Genomic DNA, 19,845 nt, shown 5'->3' with positions numbered 1-19,845 from the left:
TAAGTAGCACAATACCACCACGTTGGGTTTTACATCACTAACTGTAAGCACAGAAAATGGGCTTACAAACAATACGGTTGCAAACAGTAAACATTACCTGCTTGTAACAAAGTAACTGCATTTTGAAGGGAGGATTGTGATCTAAAAATGTGTTATGTATTCATCAGTGCGAGCTTGTGGTCACGATTATTATGTTTTTGTGAACACTGCCTATCCTCAACAACAGTTATGTAGTTGCATTTTGTAGTATTTTTTGTTTTACTACAGAACTGGGCAAGTGTTGCAAGTCATCTAGTGATCAAGAGAGGTACATTCTGTGCACGTGCAGGGCCTCTAGTTTTACTGCTATATAGTGTTACATTGATTGTTTATTTGCAATGTGCTGTATCATTTCTATCATTTGAGGTACTATTTGTACATACATATATATGTATGTAGTTAAGTAAATTTCAGAGCATTTTTTACTCATAGCTCTGATAAGATGTAGACCTCTTTCCTCCTTACATTTACTCCCTAGAGCTAAGCCTGGACACCGTGGCCACATTTTTTCAAAGTGTAAAGGAGGCTTAGTTAGACCAAATTTCTATCACAGATGAACTATCCAAAACTTGGTTAGTATAGCTTTCTAGTATTCTTGCTGGTAGAGTGCTTGGTGAACCCGCTCTCTGTTGGTCCAGGAATAGTAGTTGTGTTACTGGACAGTGTTTAGCGTAGTTGTTGGGGTAGAGATTATATGTTATCCGAGGAAGATTTGTCTGGTTGTAAGTGTAGTGGGGAAGATACCCTATCCAAAACATATGTGGATTATGTTAAGTAGTAGTATTAGCCCTTCTAGGTTGTACTACTAAAGATCGGACCCTAGAATATTGTGGTATAGGAATATGGAAGACAGAATATTGAGGGAAAAAATATTGAAATAGAAGTACATACACTATACTATACATACACTATATTCCTAACTCCACATCTACGTCTCTTGAAGATATATTTATATCACAAAGGTACTTATATGTGGTTAGGTATAGAAAATGTAGACTTACTTATCTGTTGATATTTTGTCCTTGATAGTTTGGTCCATCAATATTCTGGATTCGACATTCAGGGTGCACACTGACTTTGTTTGGGAAGGTGTTTCATGATTTTGTGGCTTTACGGAAAGTAAGGATGTTGGCTAGGTGTGCACACATTAGGAGGAGGACCATTTCTGGTTGACAGAAGGGGGGGATTAGCTAAATGTTGATTGTTTAGTGTCATTGATGTAATGCATAAACATGTCATTTTGATAATGAAAAACGTATTGCTGGCGGTTTATTTGTCGGTTGTGTGGGATGCTCAGTGGTACAGGATTGGGATGGCGCAATATTTGATAGTCTATAAGATGGTTTTGCTCCTTTTCAGTGCTACCAATATGTTTGAGTTGTAGTGTACAGCGTGCCTTCTGGTAATATTGCTCATTTATGCATAGCTGAAACGTTCAGGTTGAAGAAACCATTTGGACAGGGTAGTCCCTGTTTCACTGGAGAATACTGATGGACTTTGGGATCTGTTTTAGCTCAGCACCTACTTGTGTTAAAACATATCGATGGTAAACAATAAGGCCACAGAATGTGCTGCATTGACTGATTTTGTCTTTCCATTGTGTCCTACATTTGTCTATGCCACATAATTCTGTCAATGCCTTGTTGCATAATTCACCTGGTTGTGTCTATGTGTATTCACGTTTCCAGCAGTGAATCACAGCATTCCAAATGTAATTTTTGTGAGCGTATATATGGTCAATTCGTATGCAATCAGATGCGTTTTCCAAAAATAGTTGATGAATACAGCTATAATTATTACTTTTTGTATCTTCTGTCCAAAACATTTCTCTTAGAATACTATCCACAGTATTTCTTTTTTTTTTCTTCTTCTCGTAGAGAATGGACCGCGTTTGCGCTTGATGGCCGAACAGACCAAAGTTGTTTCACACCGGGGTGGCAATGCCACACTGCCATGCACATTTTTCCGAGACTATGCAGGATCTGGCTCGCACAAGCTCCGGATAAAGTGGACAAAACTGACCTCAGATTACCTCAAAGAACTGGATGTCTATGTGTCGATGGGACATCACAAGCGCAGCTACGGCAGCTACCAGGGAAGGGTGTACCTGCAGGAAGGTACTGAAAACGATGCTTCTCTCGTGATCACTGCACTAACACTAGAAGACTATGGGAGATACAAATGTGAGGTGATTGAAGGACTGGAAGACGACACAGCTGTCGTAGCACTGGATTTGCAAGGTAAGAGGCCGTGTTGCGTTCATTCGTTCTACTGAGCGACAACAACAAATGATGATTATAATAATTATTGTACTTTTAAAAGTTCTCTTTTGATGAACAGACAGTATAAGGACTATACTGATATTTCCTGTTTTGGACCTAAAATCATTTGTGAAGGATTTATAGATGTAATTCTTCTGGCATAGGGCAGAACCATCTCTCCTAAAGTAGCACCTACTACATGCACAGGGGACTTGGCATCGGTGTAAATCCCACTACTTTGGTTTGCTGAAGTTCAGGTTAACAATATGAGAGTATATCCTTTCATGCTTAGAACAGCACCACTGGCACAGCAGCAGCAGCACATGGCAAAGGAGCTCTGATGCAGGAAAGCACAATCTCAACGCAAGCCCTGGCACAGGGCAGCACCACACTTAAAGCAGTCTTGGCATAGGGCAGCACCACTGGCATTCAGCCAGGATACTTGACTACACAACTCAGAAAGTAGCTTTAGGAGTAGGACAGGGCGGCGTCAGAGGCTCCCTTTGGAAGGCAGGCTGGGAGGACCTGAGCATGTTGCTTCTCTCTTTTCCTTGTGGATCCACCAATGCTTGACTATTCCCCCATTCCTTTGCTCGTCGTGGCCTCAAAGCCACAGCTGAATGAAGCTTGTAAATCCCTGGCAAGGACAGCATGTCGGTGTGCCCATAGCTAATATAATCATTATTATAATTGTTACTATTATTGTTACGTGGAATAAAGAAACCTGGCATAGTGTCTGGGGCAGCATGTGTGTTTGTTGGTGATAATAAACATATCTGAATGGCAAAGCCAGGACCACAGAGTAATTCGCCCTGCGCACTCCAAGGGAAGCGGGGCGCATGGGAAGTTACAATGGAATCTATTATTTTAGTGATTCGGTGATAGAGGGAGCTGAACTATTTAATAGTCATTTTTAGCCATGCTGATTGGCAGTCACATACTATAAAATATATTTTCTGTAGGCGACTTCAACTGATTTTTGGGTAATCCTATATATCTTGCTGTAACCAGGAAATTCATGTTCTAGCTCCCTGCTGGGTACAAATTGTTTAGAAATAATCCACCCGATTAGATGGTCAGATGAAAGCAATGGGAAAGCATGGGCTTCTGGTCTTTCTAGTACACAATTATGTTATGAGCATACCTCGCAGTGTGCAATTCTATTCCATTTCACTGAAAACAAAATATATTTAATCAAATTTAGGACCTGATGGTGGATGGAATACAGTCCATCCACCATCGTTTCGTAATTGGGACTGCCCGCCTACAAGGCGGCGGTCCTACGATTGCCCATGTTTTGTATTGTAGCGGGTGCTGTGCTCTGCAGCACCTGCCACAGCACAAAACAAACATCCCACACATATCCCTGCACTACGTGGCAGGCACCATGCCTACCACATGCTGCAGGGATATGTAGGGGGAGCACCATAAGTGCCCCCCAGGGCCTATGACCCTGACCCAGAGGGTTAGAGGGACCACTATGGGCCCCTAATTCCGTTTCTGTCTGCCGTATCGTGTCGGGTTGAACGCCGCGAAGCAATCAGCAGAAAGGGATATTGTAATCCCTAAGGTGGTGCCTGTCTGGCACGCCACCAGTCAAGGACTACAGGGAGGTCCGACAGGTGGTCAGATCAAGACCGCCTGTCGGGACGATGGCGGTCAGTCTTTCCAAACGCTGCCTGTCCGCCTGCCATTGTAATCTGGCAGGCGGACATCCCTATTACGATGGTGGAGGGACTGCCACCAACCGCCTGTTGGTGGCGGTCCCTCCACCATTGTAATCAGGCTGTTAGTTCCATTTGGATTATGAATGAATGGATTAACATTATAAGGGGCAGATTTATGAGGCCCTTGCGCCACGTTTACGCCGCTGTTGCGTCACGCAAGGCGGCGTAAATGTGGCGCATCCCTACGAACGATTTACAACGTGACGCATCTAGGCAGATGCGTCACGTTGTAAAGCCCTGCGCTGCTTGTGGGCGTTCCGGCGCAGGGTGGGCGTTCCGGGGCAGGTGCGCCTCGCAAAAGTGGCTGAGTGAAATCTATAAGATTTCACTCAGTCACTTTCAGGCCAATGCTGCGTCAAAAGCCTGCGCCTGCTTGAAGCAGGCGTAGGTCTTGATGCAGCATTGGTCAGATAGGGCACCCCCGAGCCTTGCTGGAGCTGCGTCGCGCTTGCGACGCAACTCCAGCAATGCGCCGCCTTTACGGCACAGATGCGTCACGCATCTGTGCCGTTTTTCCCCCATGGTGCGCCGCATTGTAAATGCGGCGTACCATGGGTGGCGGAGCTGTGGCGCACTGTGGCGCACATTAACTGGCGCATCCCTGGGGATGCGCCAGTTAACATAAATCTGCCCCTAAAAATCTCCACAGTGGGTAGCGTCGCATCACATGTGCTCTTTGACCTCAATTACACCACAATGGCATGACAGGAAGTGACCTCACACAATATCTTAAAGCGTCTTGGCTACAGATATGTACACTGGATACAAAATCCAACATAAGTAAAACAACTTCAAAGAATCATGTAAGATTGTATGGGAGTTCAATCAGCCGATCACTGATCACTGTTCTGGAAATCTGCAGATCACGTGTTCGAACCCTGTCTAGATCAACTGAGCCTCTCATTATTCAGACATTTATCACATGAACACAAGCAATTTGGTTATTAATGACAACCATTTTGCAGGCGCTTGTAGGCAATTTACAATATAGTGTGGACTATGTAAGTAGTCGTTATCATACGACTGTAGCAAATAGAAATGCACAGGAATGAAAGTAACCACCCTCTAATCCCAGTGAAAGTGTACCCACACTTAACTTCTGTGCCAGAGTGTGTGCCCATCACTCATGCTGGGGAGCTGCTGCTCAGTGTGACATACGTGCTGCTCAGTGCACCTATGGGGATGGCTTCATAATATGCCCGGGCTGCTCAGAGGGACCAGGGCAGCTACTCAGACGAGTTTTATACGATGTAACGCGCTGCTCAAATATGTCAAGACTGTTGGAACGAGTCTGTGTGATGCCAAACATTATCAGAACTGTAAAATATGCCTCTGGGTATTCTCTGATATGTCATGAATGCTCCTGCATGAAATACCAGTCCGTAGATATAGGACAGCTGCGTACGTGTGGCAGTATTGATAGCGCAATGTTACATGAACACTCAACTGTGTCAGTTGTGTTGTTTGATGCAAGCCCCCTACCAGTATCACATGATGCTTCTCAGGTAAGCCAGCTCTGCTCTGGTACCCGAGGTTATGTTTAAAGAGCAGTAGAGATGCTGATATCTGCCCAGGCTTCTGCTCAGATTAGTCAAGGATGCTCATATGCGCCAGTCGGTTTCTCATGCACTAGGACATTTGAAAGTAATTCAGTGTGGCTGTGGTATTTATCATTAACAGCGATTAATAGCGCAGTGTTGACTCAGCTCTGTGCAAGGACTAGCCTATGTGCATCAATCCAGGGTTGGCTAGTGTGCCTTGTGACTGTTCCATATCAGGAAAGTTCAGCATACCACTTTTTATCTGTGCAATGGCTGGTTGATGTGACGAACTGTGCTCTTTACCAGAGCTGTACCAGTAGCACTGCCTCATCCCATAGGTAATATGCAATGGATGCTGCCTTTTGTCATTCTTTCTGAGCATGTGTAGCCCAACTATACAGACAGGCTGGTAATGCTGCCATATATGCTGCCCTATGCCAGGGCTCTTTGGCCAGTGATGCTGCCATATACCAGTGCAGCTCCCCAGATAGCTGTGCCATTTGCAAATGTGGTTTCTGCGTGTTCTCTACCATATGCCAAGATTGCTCACCGTCACAGTGCAGCCACACTGTTCCAGACTGCTGTGTCTGAAGTGTGATTGTGAACCAGGGCTGCTGAGTCACTGATGCTGACATATACAAGGTCGATTCGTATGATAGGAAGACTGTACTCCCACTCTTCTAGCCAGCTTCTCAAGGAACCTACCCAAAGTCCACCTCCTTTGGTGTTGGGCACCAGCTCAAGTGGCCTATGGGACTACAGTCCCACATTATGTCCAGTTAAAGTGCTTTTGGGAGGGCTCTCTGTTCAACATGACTGTCCATGAGAGAACTGGCATGCTCAGCTCCCCTTAGCCTGCCTCTCAATTGAAATTCTTATTGTGTTAAGACCTGTTTTTTGACCTCAGCCTTTGCAGCCCGTAGTTGACTAAAACTAGCTGAGTGGCATGTGGGCATGTCTGCTTGACACTGAGCAGGAATTTTTGTAAAATAACCTGTCCATCAAGGTGAATACCGCTCAGCAACAGACGAGACTAGCACAGAGATATATATCGACCCTATTACCTAAATCACAGCCGTGATGAACTGAAGCTTCCAGAAGTTGTCCGGTTACCACAGGCTTGTCTAAATGTGGGCAGTGGTTGTGTGCTACTATGGCAGGCATTCTGGAGACCTGGTGGCATAGGAGTCAGGAGTTACTCCATAAACCATAAGAAAGAAAGAAACAAAAGCTGATCCCTATATGAGGACACAACATGACCCCTGTCTACCCAACTGAGGCAGTTCCACTCAGCAGACAAAGGTACTAATAGGTGGAAGTTGCTGGCTGAGTGAGAACATGTTCTCCTCCTCCTTTCTTCCTAGTTGTTTCATAGGCAGAGGGGTAATGGTTGATGTAAATACACTTCACCCAGGCAATACTGCTCAACATGGTTAATATGCTGTCTTCCTCTTCAATGTAATGACGGCCTCCGTTCCTGCTGGCTTTGATGGATTAAGGATTGCTGAGGCGCATGCCATCACTTCAATGTTGGTCTGTAGCTGCTGGCCTAGCAACTGTAGCTGCTGGCCTAGCCACCAGCAGCCATTAAACTGTATTATGTAGAGGAATTCCCTACTTTTAATTCACAACAATGGCTCGTCAACCCTCCTGGCTCCTTGCCATTGACTTACTAATAACTCACCAGGCTGGGCTGTAGTCTAGTCCAGTTTGGGTTTTGTGAAGGGACCAGGCACAATTAGTCAGAACTTAGCTCTCTTACATCAGACCTGTGTGGGGTCTGATGCAGAAAAATGGGGAAACATCACTTACAACGAAACTTTTACAACGCACTACCATTACAACGCGGTCATTACAACGCAAACCATTACAACGCATTGCGCTGGGGGGCGCTCTAGGATAGGGAATAGGTTAATTTACTATCCAATAACCTTCCCTAGTGTCCACGGGGACTGGAGTTGGAATAGTAAATTAAACTATTCACTATCCAACACCCAAAAGCGCTATGCGTTGTAATGGTATGCGATGTAAAAACCGCGTTGTAAAGGCATGCGATGTAAAAGCATGCGTTGTAACGTCATACATCCAGAAAAAGGAGACAGGCTATGAAGGTGTGACACTAGTACATCCCTGAGGGATGCATTAACATTGAGCTGGATCACCACTGCAGGAGTGCACAGTTTGGAGAAAATATGTATATCACATTGCAACCTTCTGGTGCACAATTAACCCTTACCCACTCTGGCACCCGTAGTGCTCTCTTATGCTGCTGTATGTTGTTCATCAGTTACACATGTCCCAGCTCTGTGCCCTCACATTTCTCACGATTCCACCAAGCCCTCATGACTTCATATTATACGCATATCTCTCCTGTTTCCACTCGATCCTGGTTTGGAGTTTTCTAAACTTAAAATCATACCATCTGAACGGAGCTGTTACTGTGCATTTACATTTTCCCTTCTATCACCCAACACCAGATCCAGGTATTTGCTCTAGAAGAGCATAAAAACAAACTAATAAGTTTTCTCATGATGAACTTTCCCAGCTCATATTTATAAAACCTATTAGGATTCTGGTCCAGCCATCAGATTACATTACCCCTTTAAAAAGGACGTGCATTACGATCCTAAAAATATGCTAATATCTGATGAAATACTGCTATGATGGCTTAGAGGACTAATGCGTCCATTGTAGGGGGCCTGTGTTTGACCTCAGGGTCACAGGTTCAACTCGCAGCGGATTCACTCAGCCTTTCATCCTCCTGAGGTCGATCAAATGAGTACCATTGAGTTGGGTAACAATAAAAATCTATTATTCAGCGCCATGATGCCCACTGGTGAATGTGCACTTTACGAATACACATGTATAAGAATACCGTTTGGTAATATATGACCAGAAAGTCTGAAGTCCTAAAGCAAGAGGTTGCCCTAAGAGGAACAGATGCAATACAGAAAGGGCATTTTACTTACATAAAACCTTGTTTTAACATTTCACAATGATAAAGTCACTGATGCCTAGGCTCTGTTCAAGGTGTTAAGGCAAATTGAGCAGTCCTTTTCACCCTTCTGTATTAAGGATTGGCAATAATAATGTTTTAGAGCTGTCTCCGTTTTCAAAAAGAGTGAACAAGGACAGAGTGTAACTTAGATGGCGCTACTTCGCATGCTCTGACAGCCACAGATTGCCTTCTTGATACAGCTCCTGGTTCAGTAAAGAGACTCACATTGAAGAAAACCTAGGGACACAAACACTTGGATATTATCAGTGCACTGAAGGCCATATTATTCCCAGAAGATAAGAGTCCTAGCTCAATCTTCAAACATGTGGGCCACCAAGCAGCTGCCACTCTGATCAACGTTTTAAAGTCTTCATCTGGAAACCGCGCTGGCTGTAATCTGGAATCCTGCCAGAAGTTTAGATACTGATCCTGGCCCTCGATGTGTTCTCAAGGTATCACTCAGTTTTAAACCATTGCTTTATACTAAATATCTAGGAGGGATATCGCCTATGTAGTTTAGAAACACAATTAAATCCGTCCAATCTTTCAATGTTTGTAGTCTGAGCTCAGACATGCCACGGAGAACAAGATGCTTTAAATTGATGTACATAGTAAGTCAATGGATGAATGTGATGTTATCATTCTAATCCTCTTTTTATTCTGTTTACTACTTGATTTTGCTAGTCTGGATAAAACATAGAGCAGGGATTCCAAAGTTTGCCTAGAAAGTTTAAATTTTTTCTAGATAGTTGCAGGAAATGGCTTATTCTGGAGGGGTTTGAAGAATGAGATTGATTCTTGGTAGTTTATGATGCTTCACTGGCCCTGATTATAGTCATTTGCATACTGACAAAAAGTGCCAGCAGCTGACATGATTTTTGAAGCTGAATATCTTGAAAAGTGACTCACCTAGTCGTCGGTGCACATTTATGCAGTCCTTGCAATGACTATTCCTTAATCATCTCAGACTTTAACAGCCGATTGTTAAACGCTGCTCCACATGCGCATCAGGCATTTGGTTTACACAATAATGTTAATTCACTCAAGCTACTTCCATCCAAAAGATACAGGCGGTACAGGTACATTAGGGATCATTGACAGGTCTTTGCATTGGCATATGCCTATAGTCCCTAAAACTAGTGTCAGAGTGTGAATATAGTCCTTTGCAGTGTGCAAACCAAGTCATGTGTGGTGAGTCTTGAAAGATGGGCTCTTATATGTCCAACCTAACTACAGTAGCCTAATGAGATGCATACCTGTGCTGAAACCTTCACACCTACAGCACACGTTGGCCACAAAACCAGAATTAGCTTAGGTTTATCACTGTTCATAGATTTCCTCAGAGGAAGCCTGGCTGCCCATCCTCAGACCATTTTGAAAAAGAACAAACACAATGTCTGTAAAAAAGGGAAGGGAGATGGCGTGTAAAATGCAGGAACATTTGCAATCGTTTTAGCTCTACTCAAAATCGGTCTTTGTAATGAGGAGGTTTCTGCCAGACCCAGAGATTCCTTACCTTGCGGAACATCCCAGGATCGCGTTTCTAGCAGGTGCTGGGATCTCTTTGAAGTAGAGTGGGCTGTAATCAGCCGCGGCCCATGCAGGTTAGAGTGGTGGGGCCGGGGGATTGGCTTTTCCCTCACATCTTATGCCGACAACATTGAAATTGTTGTCTCCGTGGCCAGCAATGACACTAAAACAGGACCATAATTCCAAAACTCCTTGCTAGGAAAATGTCTCCGAAACTGAAGTCAGGGAAGGTGGAGGTTCTTCTATTTGGTAATCAAAACTCCCTTTGGTCCATGAACTGATGGCCACAAGACCTGGGCCCACTCTCAGCCAACTGTTCTATACTGACCATGTATACTCAATGGTTTCCTCTGTAATTTATGCCCTAAAAATCATTTTTGATAAGTTCTCCACTACATTCCAGCTGACCTGCAGAAAGCAGGTGTTCCTTCCCTTCTTGTTGCAAAATTTGACTACTGTAGCAGCCTACACCTAATATGCAAGAACGACTATTGAATAAAATACAAACAGTGCAGAACGCGGCTGCTCGACTACTCCTGAAAATCCCTAAATTTCAGTCAGCAACCAGGGGACTCAGAAACTGCACTGGCTCCCAGCCATACAGGGAAGTGTTTGTAAAGCCTTAAGCATCACCTACAAAGTGCTGAACAATCTGGGTCCAGCTTTTTTCAAGAATTGTCTTAACTGGCATATCCCAACAGGACCCTACGCTCTGCTCTATCCAAAAACCCGGTGAACGCCAGATTTAGCAAAATCTCCTGGAGCGGCAGAAGCTTCGCATTCGGAGCCACCAAAGCTTGGAACTCCCTGCCTCTCAATTCGAAATCTTCACCAAATCTTTTACATTTTCGAAAAGCCTTAAAAACCTGTCTATTCGATTTGTCAGTTGCCTCCTTCTCAATGGGCAGCAGAGCTAGCGCCAAGACACCTATGGGTATTTGAGCGCTCTATAATCACCTTTCACATTAACTAGCTTTACAGTTATGTAATGAAAATTGAGGGAGCCCCCCCTGCAAAGTACATGAAGGCCCCCCTCTCTGGACCTACTGTGGAGCGCTCAGCCCAGGGTGCTGTGCTGAGGTGCCCCCCCTCCCCCCCCCCCCTGGAGCTCAGGGTCCCCCTGCACTGCAGGGACTACGGGGGCCTTTGTTGCGCTAGTGTACCTTTACCTTATTTGCATAATTACTTTTTGAAGATTTTGTGGGGTTTGCGCCCATCAACCCGTAGCAAACTACTGGGCGCGCAGCTAGACTTGTACAGTTCTCATCTTTAACCTCCCTTTAACACCTACACAGGTTGTGCAGGACAAAACCATCATTCCTAGCTAAAGAATAGCTCGAGACGACAATTTGTCAATGGTTCCATCTCTTAATTTAGACTGGAGATTCTGCATTTATTTCTGCTAAACCATTGCTGTTGCATCTGCAAAAAACATTACACGTGTGACCTTGGTTTGCCTGGTTCTAAAGCCAGAGGAGCACCCTGCGTCGGGTATACTCCTTTGTACGTAGGTGGCAACCCCTCTTCTAGAATTACAGCCAATGGTTGCCTCGGTAATAAGCCAACCTTTATATCTGTCCCCATGGAAATTCAATTTGGGTAAAGGGGACTTAATTAATACCTTACTGCTCCAATCTGACTTTGATGGGAGACGCCAGGCCGGGCCCAGATGTAACCAGCGCCGCGCGCTGCAGCATGGGAGGCCCTGGGACATGGTTTATGAGACTGCGCTATGTTTACAGTCAGTAAGTCTCAGGTCAGCAATGCAAACGAACAAAGAGAAGGCGGCCAATTGAGCAGAGTCTAAACATCTTTTAAAAGCAGGTTAACACATGTTTTAAAGAAGGATTCAGTATTATTTTAATAAAACCGTAAGTGGAGAAAGAGTGCAAATGGGCTTCCTGGCATTTTTCCACTTTCAAAAGTCACAAAGCTCCGATCCTTGTAAAACCGAGATGTATAAATACAGTTTAAAGTGGTGGGGTCACGTTCGCTGGGCCTGTACTCACTCATTGCATGTTTTCCATTTCATTTAGCAGGCTTTGCACTGCAGAGTGCAAGTGTCTCTCTATACGAATATATAAGCGGAATGGTTCATTTCACAGGCTAGGGCCCTCGAGAGGCATGTTTTCTGTGAAAACTGAGGTGTTCAAAATGTATTCTGTGCTAAAATTATCACCTATTGTGAGTTTTTCCCCCACAATTTGCGGATGTTGGCGTTAACGTCACCAAAATTAACTTTTTCCCTTTTGTTTCCCCCGGTTAATATCAGCTCATGTGATCTGCCAAATGTATCCATGTAATGTGCATTTTATTGGACCCGATAATTCGGACGTATGCGGTGACATGGTGCACGTGTCACAATTATAGAGCCACTTCTACTGAGGGCCTATATATTATCATGTCAAAATACTGCCAAGTCGAGTCAGTGATGCTTTATTACTGGCGAGTAAATGTAACTGAAATATTTTATTCTGATTTCAACAAATTTTGTCTAATATAATAGTTCCGAGGTAATCATATTCTGACTTATTAATACAAGCACAAATGTCTGTGTACACATCAATATATACAATATACGCAATTGTTAAATGCTCTAGCAATTTTGCAAGCAGGACAATAGCCTCTTTCAATATTTGCATTAAGGCGCACACCACACACGTTTAAATTAATTCTTCAAATGTTCTGCACTTAGCTTGAAAGGACTAAGGGGCATATTATCAAAGACGGCGTTAAAAATGATCGCCGGTATGGCGGCAGTTTTATGGGCTTGATAATATGCCCTGGAGAATTCCAAGAGAAGCCCATGTTCACACCAGAACATGGACTTCTATTGGAATTCTCAAGGACATATTATCAAGCCCATTATCGCCGCCTTAGCGGCAGTTTTCTGCCGCTAAACCGGCGATAATTTTTAACGCCGTTCTTGATAATATGCCCCCTAAAGTTTTTATGAACTGCCAGCCTTAAGAAGGCGAGTGAATGGCATTGTGTTTCAACAGCCTTTACAAAAAGGAGCAATTACACCTATTTATTGATTGATTTGTGATTTTTTGCAGTGCACTATTGTGTAGCTGTTAGGCTACTTCACAGCGCTTGCATTAATTACACAAGTAGATAGAAAGTAGAGGAGGGGGTTAGTGATGCAATCTGATCAGATGGGTAACAGCCAATCACATATTCTTCCTTTGCTGCCACCCATGTGCACATCCAGTGAAGGGAATTATAAATAGTTATCTTTTTCAAAAGCCACCCGACTGCATTTGGTTGGGTTCAGATCTTCTACCTGGTAAAAAATGCTAATGCTGCACTATAAATGCATATGCAAGAGTGCTTGTTTGATACTTGATGTCTTTGTACCATGAATATCACAATAAGAGCTAACACTATCCTGACAAAATAAGTAAGAAAACGTTTAGATGAGTTTTAAAGAACAGAAAGGGCTGTATGACGGCTATAAGTCAATTATGATAAATATCATACTCAGCATATGCATATCATTTCATCATGCACTAATGAGAATAGAATAATTTCTAATTGACAATCGTACTTGCCACTCTCCAAGCCACCGTGGTGTATGTTACTGTAGAGAAAAACACAGCATTAAACTTTCATAGAGGATTCTAATAATTATGATGAGTGCAATGTACATTCATTTTTCTGCATATTAATGTAAATGGAAAAGGAATCAATGATGGATGGAGTGCTGAACAATGCAGACTCCCTATCACAAAGATCTGGGTTTAATCCATCATTCTTTTGCTCACCACACCACCCCAGTTGGGACCCAGCCATATGCAAAGTAGTCTTGACACTGTGCCTCATGGTAACAGTACAGAACGAACTGCCAGGCCAGGCTCTCCCTGGACCAGAAAGAAGCATCCTGGGGCCAGTTTTGGGGCTCACCCCTCATCAGCCAGGCTAGCTTGTATTCAGTGACGCATGCGCACAGGACCCACATCCGGGCATACCCTTCCCACTTAGGGCAACAAAAGCAAAAGGGACAAATGATGGACGGAATGCCGAACAATGCAAACATTCACCCCCTGTCACAAAGATCTGGGTTTAATCCATCGTTCTTTTGCTCACCACGCCACCCCAGTTTGGACCCAGCCATATGCAAAACAGTCTTGACCCTGTGCCTCGTGGTAGCAGTCCAGACCAAACTGCCAAGCCAGGTCCTCCCTGGACCGGAAACAAGCATCCTGGGACTGGTTTCGGGGTACCACCCCTCATCAGCCAGGCTAGCTTGAATTCTGTGGCACAGTGAGCACGGGACCAACGTCTGGGCATACCCTTCCCACAAGGGTGACAAAAGCAAAAGGAACAAATGACGTACGGAATGCTGAACAATGCAAACGTTCAGCCTCTGTCACAAAGATCTGGGTTTAATCCATCGTTATTTTGCTCACCATGCCACCCCAGTTTATACGTCCTTGGAGTGAAAGGTAGTACTTTTGTCCTTTAAGAATCTATATATGATTACTTTGAACCAAATAACTGACTTAAAAAAACACCTACATACAAACATACTTTACCTCAGATAGAGTGCCTTCTCAATAGCTCAGACAGCTTTACCTCTTCAATTTTCTCTTGCTATCCAATGTATACCCACTGGGGCTTGCACCTTGTACACAGCTGTTTTGCTAACCAACTACGATTGCTCTTTAAAAGTTCTGAAACATACATACACACATAGAGAAGTTAGAATTAGTTTGGGAAAGTAATTTAACATGAACTACTATCCTACTCTTCATTTATTCCTGCCTTGAGTTATTGGCCACTTAAGGTATGACTTCAAGAAAACAAAAGGACTACCAAATCTGCATTTTAATTTAGTCTTGCACATGGCAGTCTAGGTAAAATGAAAGCAATTAGGTTTTACCAGTAGTCAATATCTATACAACATATTTAATTAGTATGTCGCAGATGAAGTCAGAATGATCAAGAGACACTCCTGCCTTCATCCTCTTAATTTTGACAGCACCTTTGGTATTATGTCACATTTTCTATTACACATATACCTTCTCAAATGTGGTAGGAAAGACAAAGCCTTATATTGGCTTTCCTCCTTTCTTACCTCTTATTCATAGGCAGTACACAGGCCTTCCATCCATTCGATTTCAAGCCCAGATTTGTGGAGTTCCCCAGGGCTCCTTTTTGAGCCACACTTTGTTCAGCATTCATGTGTCTTCCTTGGCTAAGATCATAGATACTCCTTTGCCCCTATGCGTATGGCCTGTGCTGTCAGCACTCAGTTTTTGCTTAGGCTTGACTTCAATCTACAGCAGGGCCAAGCCAACATCTAAGTCTGCCTCTATGATGTTGCCTCTTTAATGAAATCTACCTGACATGTTAAATTCTGAGAAAATGTAGGTTATGAATGTGGGTGGTCCCCATCTATTTGGTCCTCCTCCTCCCGGTGGTCACCTAATCAAGTACCTGGGCCCCTATGTTAGGAGGTAAATGCTTACCCATTCCAGCTCTTAAATTCAGGAAACCTTTGGCCCAGTCAGTCATCCTCTCTAGACCGTACTAGATGAAATCCCTTTGTATTAGTTTCCCTCAATATCTTCTCTCCAAAGTTCGAGCTCTCTAAAATTCAGCAGTTCTTCTTATTCTCAACCTCCCTCTCTCTATATTCACATCACAATTTGTCATCTAACTGTATTGACTCCCTATTGGGCATTCAATGCACTCTGCCTTTTTCAAAGTGTTTATCAATCTTCCGGTTCTCTTTATTTTCAGAAAAAGCTTTCAATCAACATTCCATCTCACTCTCTTCATCCTTCATCCATTAACCTGCTAGTTATTGAGGTCTGCCATTCTAGAATGAGTGGTTACTCCCTTTCTTACCTATTGAAGTACTGGAACCATCTCTCCCTTCCTCTAAACAAACAAAAAATCTTTCTGTTGTTACACAAGTTTTTAATAACCTTTCTTTTTCCTTGTAAATGAGCTTAGCTCACCACAGCTCTTTTCTTTTGTCAGTTTAATGCCAGGAGACTCATTTAGATATTGGAGCAAATTAACCCCTTCGACGCTGATGACGAGCTGGGCTCGTCATGAGGTAGCCTCCTCGCACGCTCATGACGAGCCCAGCTCGTCACGTAAAGTGCGATTTTAAAAAACCCAGCGTACGGGCGGAATTCCGCCCGCACGCATGCGGTTAAGAAAACCATTAATCAATCAATTAATTAATTTAGGACTACATCATGAATTTAGTTTGCAATCTGGTCATAAATTCTGCACCACCCAATTAATAATATCTAACCCTGGGCGTAGTTCGTGAAGTAACGCTACGGGTAGCTACGCAAAGTGCACTTCGCAAGCTATGCGCAACACTGCGTGAACTGCGTAGTGCGATGTTTGCGATTGTTGCACAGTGCCGGATGCTTGCCCGCACTGTGCAATCATTGAAAACTGCATCTTGCACAGTGCGAGCTGTCTTTTACTGCTGCTCGAGTACATTTCTTCTTGAGCGGCAGCTTTCTCAACGCAGACTGGTAGTTTCTCTTCGCGAGCGGCCGCGAGCCTACGCGACCAATCACAATGAGAAACCTGACCTCCTCGCTTTGAGAAGCTTGCCGGGAGGTTTATTTTCCATGCTCACGGACGGCAACTTGATGTTGCTGATCGCGAACGAGGAAAATGTATCACCGGGATGCCATTTTCTTTGCTCGTGGTCGCCAACTTGACGTTGAGGACCGCAAGCAAGCAAATAATGACCACCTGCACTACGCTACACGTGTTTGCAAATATCAAAGGGTGTGTTATTTTCACCATGCGAGAATCCCTTCCAATTTCAAGTTTCAGTGCTGGGAATGAGGAATAACCAAAGGTTTCGCTATTTATGCACTGCTACCCATTGATATTCCCCTCAGTACCAGAGATTATTCCCCTCATAGAAGAAATATTTACAAGAAAAAGGCCAAAGCCCATTTAACTCCCAATCCTAATTCAAGTAAAAACTCCAGCAAACCCATAATGAGGACCATGAAGTTTCTTCTCAGCTGTCAAACTACTGTAGCTTAAAGCAAACATGCACCTACTGGGCTAGCGGCAAAGTACTAGTTCACATGTTATGGGTCTATCTACAGCACAGTAACTTAAGGCAAGTAATCAACAGACAAATTTGCATAAATAGAGTCTACTTTGTCATGGTTTAAGGCAAAAGTATGTTTTATCCGATTTAGCCATCTCAATTTTCAGGTAATTGTTAGCCAAATAATTAAATAACTTATACTAGGTAAGTAAAATTAAATTATAATGCAAAGTAAAATAGATAATAAGATATGAAACAAGTCTTTGAATTATTACTTAAGCCTATTACATATCCCCCTTTTTGAATCACCATTACTGGATAAATTATATTTGGATGTCTCAATTAGCAATTGCCTCTGTTGTGTAAATACAATGGCTACACTCCTTTATAAACTGCAACCATTCTGTATTTACACTGGCTCTGTATCATATAGTATTTATATCTGCACCAGAAGTTATATTTAGGCACTAGACTCCTTAGTTAAGTGCCCACTTTTCTCTTTGATTAATTGATTCTCATTGAGCACAAATTTGATATTAAGGGTCCGATTACAATGCAGCCCCCAAGGGCTTATCAGAGCTGCATCGTAATGGGCCACTTGGCTTCCTTTCTGACCGCCTCATTATGTTGGAAGAGGTTGGATAGGAAACCGGATGGTGATTCGGCTGGCTTCCGATGGGCTCGGAGAGCCCGTCCGCCAGTCGGAAGCCTGCTAGTAATCTCAAGGGCAGGCCTTTCTGCCCTTGAGATTACAATGCACGTTTCCGGCATGGTTTTCATACCGGCCTGTCTGACATGGAAACCATGTTGAAATTGTGTTTGGGGCCCCCAGCAGGGCCCCCTTTGATGCACGCCCTCCAGTTGGAGGACGAGGGGCACCTATGGTGGCCCTATGTTGATCCCTGCACCTTATTGCAGGCACCTATGAATGTGGGTAATATTCCTTTGGAAAAGGAAACCCTTACAAATTTTATAAGCACACCCTGTTTAGATCACAACACATTTCTAAGAGGAACTAGATACCCTTTAGCTGTTGTACAAGTGGAAGGCAGTTCACCAGAAAAATGTATGTTAAGTTCAGACAGTGACAACAATCTTTTAGTCAAGAAAACCACACAATATAATTCCCAAACCACTTTAGAAAAAATAGAAACCAATGTGATAAGTAATACTATACAATATCAATACAAATCATATAATGGGAACTGGAGATATGAATTTTTAAAGGTTTGTACCAACAAGCACAAAGGAAACATAAATTACCAATGTACATTTTCAATTTGCAGTTGATCAGGATCTACATGCGATTTCAAGGAGACCAAGATGCAGTGGGCTCTCGAAGTAAGCCAAGTGGGTCATACTGGTCAAAGTTAAGACTTCATCATTTTTTGACGCTCTAAGTTCACCAGTGGGGCAAGACAAGAAGGTGAAGCAGGCAAAGGTCCCTCAAAATTGTATTATATGCCAAGGAGTACCTGGTATAGCAATTGATTTTGGAGCCAAACACTCAGAATGGGAAATAACTGGATTTCATGGTCGCTAAGGTCGCTTTGCCACTGGGAGCGATTTGCTGCCATGCCCTAGTCCAAGATTTTACATGTGAATATTGTCATGTTTTTTTGGTTATCCACACGCACCAGTGGGGCAGCCGGAAAGCTATTGCCAGAAGGTGCTCCATATGTCCAGATAGCTTTACCATGGGATCCCACTGAACTAGTTTACAGCAATGTAAACACTCTCAGTGGGAACAAACCTTGTTTTCTTGCACCCTTCCTGTGCAAGCTGTTACTGTTACTGCACATATTGAAATTATGAGTGTTGCACTTTTTTTTAATCAAACTCAGTAGATACCAGATGCAATAAAATTACATTAAGGCAGGTATGACCTGCTGGAATTTAAAATGAGAAAAAAGACTGGAAAATTACAGACTTTTTTGCTACATGTTAAGTTCCATTTCATGAGAACATTTTTAAAAAGTATGCCACCATATATTTATGGAACACATTAAGATCAGCTTTTACTTAGACAGCAATTTTTGCATCTAAAACCTGGCCACTCCTATTGAGGCCCTAAGTCCCACCCTTTTCAAGTTGTTGGAAATCTTCTTCCTTTTAAGTCTTGAGTCCTTAGACCATCGAGGCAATCATCTAAGCACCAAGTCTCTTTCCAGCGAGGGCTCATGCAGAGTGGTGAGCTGGACCTTCTCCGAGCCAAGAGCCCTTCTGCGTTTTGCATCCTGGCAGGAGGTAACAGGAGTTCACCTGCCTGATTTTTAGAGAGAAATTCCATTCTCAGTAAGACCTCAGAAGGGAGGAGTTACTGAGTGTTCTTTTCATCTTTCAGGCAATATGTTTTCCCGGGTATGTTCTGGGTAGGTGGATTAAGACTAGGTCTCATCCTGTGCACTGAATAGTGATTGGAGAATTCCTACACCCAAACCGTAATACTTTCTCACCAAAATATCCACATCCTTTTTTAGAACTTCATCTCTTCCAAGATTACCTTAGTACAAGATTACCCTGCCATCCTTCACTTGAAGGACCTCTGGCTCTACTCCTAGTCACTCCCTTATGAAGGTGAGTTGATACCCCTCTGTAGGTTTTACCTCTTACTGGGATTGAGCACGACATTCTAGGATGACTCTGGGATTGAATGGTAGTGGTTCATGACAGCACTATTTGGTAATTACAAACCCTAGGATGG

The 19,845-nt window shown here is 43.4% G+C and overlaps 1 protein-coding gene across 1 annotated transcript in view; it reads left to right on the top strand.

The window, feature by feature from the left end:
• The window catches only part of HAPLN1 (hyaluronan and proteoglycan link protein 1), a 354,395-nt gene that overhangs the window by 253,245 nt on the left and 81,305 nt on the right, over positions 1 to 19,845 (top strand). The window contains exon 3 of the mRNA XM_078675330.1: positions 1,917 to 2,279. Coding sequence (XP_078531456.1) covers positions 1,917 to 2,279 — 363 coding nt within the window. The remainder of the gene's footprint in view (positions 1 to 1,916; positions 2,280 to 19,845) is intronic.

The sequence above is a fragment of the Lissotriton helveticus genome, chromosome 2_1 (assembly GCF_964261635.1).
Source record: "Lissotriton helveticus chromosome 2_1, aLisHel1.1, whole genome shotgun sequence".
In the NCBI taxonomy this organism is placed as follows: Eukaryota; Metazoa; Chordata; class Amphibia; order Caudata; family Salamandridae; genus Lissotriton; species Lissotriton helveticus.
The sequence above is the reverse complement of the archived record's forward strand: the minus strand, read 5'-3'. Positions and strand labels throughout refer to the sequence as shown.